Source organism: Schistocerca piceifrons, chromosome 6, assembly GCF_021461385.2.
Source record: "Schistocerca piceifrons isolate TAMUIC-IGC-003096 chromosome 6, iqSchPice1.1, whole genome shotgun sequence".
In the NCBI taxonomy this organism is placed as follows: domain Eukaryota; kingdom Metazoa; phylum Arthropoda; class Insecta; order Orthoptera; family Acrididae; genus Schistocerca; species Schistocerca piceifrons.
In genome coordinates, this window is record NC_060143.1 from 513,219,490 (window position 1) to 513,225,489 (window position 6,000).

General features: G+C 43.5%; 1 protein-coding gene across 1 annotated transcript in view; it reads right to left on the reverse strand.

Moving 5' to 3' along the window:
- LOC124802785 overlaps nucleotides 1-5,521 on the reverse strand; it is a 64,027-nt gene extending 58,506 nt beyond the window's left edge. Inside the window, exon 1 of the mRNA XM_047263785.1 lies at nucleotides 5,371-5,521. Within this exon, the coding sequence (XP_047119741.1) occupies nucleotides 5,371-5,473 (103 nt within the window). The 5' untranslated portion in view covers nucleotides 5,474-5,521. The remainder of the gene's footprint in view (nucleotides 1-5,370) is intronic.
- Nucleotides 5,522-6,000: the final 479 nt, after the last annotated feature.

Consider the following 6,000-nt stretch of genomic DNA (forward strand, 5'->3'; position numbering starts at 1 on the left):
TCCTGTATAATTTCAGTTACACTCTCTCCCCTATTTCGCGATAATACAAAATGTGCCGCCCTTCTATGAACTTTTTCGATGTACTCCGTCAGTTCTATCCGGTAAGGATCGCACACCGAACAGCAGTATTCTAGAAGAGGACGGACAAGCATAGTGTAGATAGTCTCCTTTGTAGATCTGTTACATTTCCTAAGTGTCCTGCCAATAACACTCAGTCTTTGGTTGGCCTTCCCCACAACCTTTTCTATGTGTTCCTTTCAATTTAAGTTGTTCGTAATTGTAATTCCTAAGTATTTAGTTGAATTTACGGTCTTTAGGTTTGACTGATTTATAGTGTAACCGAAGTTTAACGGATTCCTTTTAGCATTCATGTGGATGACCTCACACTTTTCGTTATTTTGGATCAGTTGCCAATTTTCGCACCATACAGATATCTTTTCTAAATCGATTTGCTATTTGTTTCGATCGTCTGATGACTTTACTAGTCGATAAACGACAGCGTCAGCTGCAAACAACCTAAGATGGATGCTCGGATTGTTTCCCAACTCGTTTACACAGATAAGGAACAGCAAAAGGCCTATCCCACTACCTTTGGTAACGCCACAAATCACTTCTGTTTTACTCAATGTTTTCCCGTCAGTTACTACGAAAGGTGACCTCTCTGACAGGAAATCGAGAATCCAGTCAAATAATTGAGACGATATTCCATAAACAAGCAATTTCACTACAAGCCGCTTGTGCGGTACGGTGTAAAAGGCCTTCCGGAAATCCAGAAATAAGGAATCAATTTGAAATCCCTGGTCAATAGCACTCAACACTTTGTGCTACGCAAGCACGACTCAGACCTCGTCCTCACAGCTTTACTTCAGCCAGTATCTCGTCTCCTACCTTCCAAACTTCACAGGAACACTCCTGCTACGAACCGTGCAATAACTCAACAGGACAGTGAGTGCCTTCATATCAATTTCCATCCAAGAAATGCAAACAGCTTATCTTGTAACTCGTTTTATGAAACGAACTACGTAATTCCGTCATGATTATGTCTTACGTGTATTTACTACTTTGACAATGAAAGAAAAAAAAAATGAAATGATCGTACGGCATTGTTGGGCGGGAGGTCCCATTAGGGTTTGGCCGCCAAGTGCAAAGTTGGCGGCACATTGGGCGCCTTGCAGCAGATGATGAGGACAACACAACACCACAACAGCCAGCCCACGAGTGGTGAAAAATCTCCAATGCGACCGGGAATCGAACCCGCTGCATGGTAGGCAAGCACGTTACCACATAGCGAAGCAGGCGACCACTTTCACAATAAATTCGATACATGTATGCTTCAGACATTGTGTATTTCGAGGGTCACTCCAAAAGAAATTCTCACTATTATTTTTTAATGCATCTTTTATTCTACTCGTTTGAAAGTTTTACAGTGTGTAGATACATCCTTTAGGAACAATACTTTCATTTCTCCACATAATTTCCATCCCTCTCAACTGCGTTACGCCATCTTGGAACCAGCGCCTGTGTACCCGCACGCTAAAATTCTGGACCAACCTGTTGGAGCCTCTGTTTTGCAGCGTCCACAAGGGAGTCATCATCTTCAAAGCTTGTTCCACGAAGAGAGTCTTTCAGTTTGCCAAAGAGATGATAGTCACATGGAGCCAGGTCAGGACTGTGTTGTCCATCCGAGTTTTGTGATCGCTTCCATGGATTTTTGACTGACACGTGGCCGTGCATTGTCCTCCTTTTGCCGATGTCGTCGAACACGACTCAGTCGAGCTTGAAGTTTCTCCAGTGTCGTCACATATGCATCAGAATTTATGGTGGCTCCACTTGGCATTATGTCCACAAGCAAAAGTCCTTCGGAATCGAAAAACACCGTAGCCATAACTTTTCCAGCAGAAGGTGTGGTTCTGAATTTTTTTTCCTTGGGTGAATTTGCATGTTGCCACTCCACTGATTGCCTCTTTGTCGCTGGTGAAAAATGATGGAGCCGTGTTTCATCACCTGTCACAGTTCTTCCAAGAAATTCATCTCCACCATTCTAGTACTGTTCCAAAAGTTCGCTGCATACCGCTTTTCTTGTTTCTTTGTGAGCCACTGTCAACATCCTGGGAACCCACCTGGCACAAACCTTTTTTAACGCCAACACTTTCAGTATTCTGCAAACACTTCCTTCCCCTATCCCAACATAGCATGACAATTGGTTCACTGTGATGCGTCTGTCAGCAGTGACCAATTCGTTAACTCTCTGCACATTGTCTGGAGTGTGTGCAGTATGAGGCCTGCCGCTGCGAGGACAGTCCTCAATATTGCCGTGCCCGCTTTCATCACGTAACCTGCTTGCCCACCGACTAACTGTACTGCGATCGACAGCAGCATCTCCATACAATTTTTTCAGCCTCTTGTGGATGTTTTCCACTGTCTCGTTTTCACAGCACAGAAATTCTATGACAGCACGTTGCTCCTGACGAAGTGTAGCAGCCACCTTGAAGACATGCTGTGACGATGCCACTCACGGGAACAGGTTGAAATAAGTTTGGAAACAAGCGGGGAGGATGTATCTACACACTGTAAAACTTTCACACTTGCAGAATGAAAACTGTATTTTTACAAAAATAGTGTGCGTTTCTTTTGGAGTGACCCTCGTACATGCGTAGGAACCTGGCCGTTACATTGATTTCCACTACTGTGTTACTGAAAAAAATTTGTACAGTCGTTTCTTTCTCGCTCCATTTGCAAGTGGAACATTAAAAGAAACGACTAGTAGTGATGCATGGTATGCTCTGCCATGTTTGCAGAGTACGTGTGGATCTACCGGGTGATCAAAAAATCAGTATAAATTTGAAAACTTAATAAACCACAGAATAATGTAGATAGAGAGGTAAAAATTGACACACATGCTTGGAATGACATGGGGTTTTATTAGAACAAAAAACAACAACAAAGTATTGCTAGACGCGTGAAAGATCTCTTGCGCGCGTCGTTTGGTGATGGTCTTGTGCTCAGCCGCCACTTTCGTCATGCTTGGCCTCCCAGGTCCACAGACCTCAGTCTGTGCGATTATTGGCTTTGGTGTTACCTGAAGTCGCAAGTGTATCGTGATTGACCGACATCTCTAGGGACACTGAAAGACAACATCCGACGCCAATTCCTCACCATAACTCCGGACATGATTTACAGTGCTTTTCACAACTTTATTCCTCGACTACAGCTATTGTTGAGCAATGATGATGGACACATTGAGCATTTCCTGTAAAGAACACCATCTTTGATTTGTCTTACTTTGTTATTCTAATTATTGCTATTCTGATCAGATGAAGCGCCATCTGTCGGAAATTTTTTGAACGTTTCCATTTTTTTGGTTCTAATAAAACCCCATGTTATTTCAAGCATGTGTGTCAATTTGTACTGAAACAGAACTTGTTGTACCGTTCCAATGTTTTATTAAATTTCTAGCACGCAGAAATTATTAGCAAGAGTTTCTTCTCTCGATGGTAATACCTCAGCTGGTATCCAAAAGGAGAGAATGGACTAAACATTGTTATTTATTGAATTTTTTTCTGTTGTGTACCTCGTTTCCCATTTTCCTTTCCTTTGTGTGGCTTGGACGGTATAAATGAGTGAGTGTGTGAACTAGCAGAAAGCTTTAGGCACAGATTGTAACACTGCATGAATGGTCTTTCTGGGGTAGGGTAGTACCAACCTCCCAAGCGTGAACAAGTTTAGCAGAGACCAAGTTTGCAAGTCAGGGCAAAGATGACACGTAGGCGCGCGTATTGGCTCTGTCAGGTTGGCGTGCCACCCCCACCATGTTTGTAGGCGGAACGGTTAGGCGAATTCGGTTGGAAGAGCACTTGTTCCTGGGTCGTGGTGCTGGACAGACATGGAGACGCAGCTCTCGTTTTGGTAATGTTAACGTAGGTATTAGATTGTCTGAAATCTGCTCTGTAATGAAGTCCAGATGTTGAAATCAGGTGCGAAATTACCACTGAAACCCCATACGGGAATGGATTTTCTTAATTTACTCGAATTTCAGTAGACCTTGCGTTAGTGCCTTGTTCAGGCAACGCACCATGTGCCTTAAGCTCACGGTCACGTTATTGCTCTGTGCTTCACGGAAATTCACTCATTCAATGTATTTTAATCTGGCCTTTCATTTAGAGTAATATTTTGGTTTTTTTATTTATTTTCCATATGTTTTCTTTGTGAACTTGCTTTCGCGCCACGTGGTCGTTTGGAGCAACCGCCGCATTGATAAATTGTAGTTTCGGTCTGAAAATATATTGTACACGATGAATAATCATACGATAGTGAGCGAATGTAAAATAGGGAAGGAATAATCGTGTGTGTCCATATTTTTCTGGGTTTCCGTTGGCTACTGAAACTTGGCCATGTGGGTTGAACAGCATTGAAGTGATGTTTCTTGCGCACCCCCATAACGAGTTGATTTGTTGGCGATGTTGTGCGTTAAGTAAAATACTCGTTCCACTAGGAAAAGTATTGGATTTTAATGCCCACTGATTTGATAAAGATTTGCAAAATACTCTTCCACCCTGATCTAGTTTTGCTTGTATTATCCTTGCGGAACTTGTTCTGAGTAATCTATAGTAACTGAATGTAATGACCGAGGGTTTAGGTATAATTGTGCGGTTGTATAGAATTAGATTGAAACCAGGTCTGCGCTCCTCTGTCCCATTCCATAATTACGTGGCGAAACTGAACCATGTTAACTAGAGACCAGTTTTAATGATGTACATTGCAAGAGAAACACGAATAGTTGTTGAAATACCATCGGTACTGTATAAATATCAAGTAATCTCTACCGTCGACTGATTATTTACTCCTTCCATCATAAAGAATAGGCGGCAGTCAGTACCACAGTCGAATTCTGGGTCATTAAAACAAATAAAAGCTATATAATGCCTATTAACCCCTGTGTAGGTGCCTTTTGTAGTGGTTCGAAAAAATGCGTTATCCGTTGCGTTCAAATTTCTACCGGTTCGTTAAAACCGTCCGTTAGAAATTATTTATACCCTGCAATAACTCGTAGGGGCCAGTAATTTCGTGGACTACACGAATTTAAGAAACCATTTACTATAGACGGTAGCTTGCAGGAGCGGTAGGACATGTCAAAGCGACGGTAATCTACCTACTTAGGTGGACTTATACCACCACCAGTACTTGAAGGTTACGTTGCAGTACCTCTCTATCTACATTATTCCGTGATTTTTCAGTTTTGAAATTTATACCGACTTTTTGATCTCCCGGTAGATGGAGCGCACTGTAAATCATAATTAAGTGGCAGGTTAAGTTGTGGTTTTACTCGTAGTGTTAATCTGTTTGTGGTCGGTACGAGCGCCGGTGGCTCACCTGCACTGGGTGACAGCGGCTTGATGGCCTGCGCCGCCTCCGCCACGGCCATCGCCGCCGCCAACAGCGCCAGCGCCGACACCAGGACACGGGATGCGCGCATTGCTCAGCCGGTGCTTCACAGGATAATAATGACCAGCGGGCAGAGCGGCGCGCGCTTTTAACACCGCAGCAGCAGCAGCAGCAGCACCAGCAGCCATTACTTCAGCGGCGGTGCTTTCCCGTCTTCTTATTTTTCACGCAAGGTGGCTGGCCTTGAGAAGTTCTCGTACCTGGGAACGCGATGACACCACAAGTTAACTCCATCACTTTCGACGTTTCATGTTGTTGTTTTTTATTTTTTTATTTTTCTCGGAACAGAAGGGAGAGTTAGCGAAAACTGACGAGGTTAAAAACACACGGTAAGTAGTGACTCCGGCCCGGCTTCATACGGGCAGCATTAAGTATCTACTACCAGACGACTTGTGCGCCGTAGCGTACTACGTTTTAAGGCCATCGCGTACAGTTACGAATAAAATTCACAGAACAACGACAGGTAACTGACTAAAATCACTTTGAACTACACCGTCCAGTCACATTAATGTGATCACCGGCTATGATCGATCTCAGCGGGCAGTAACCACTCACAGA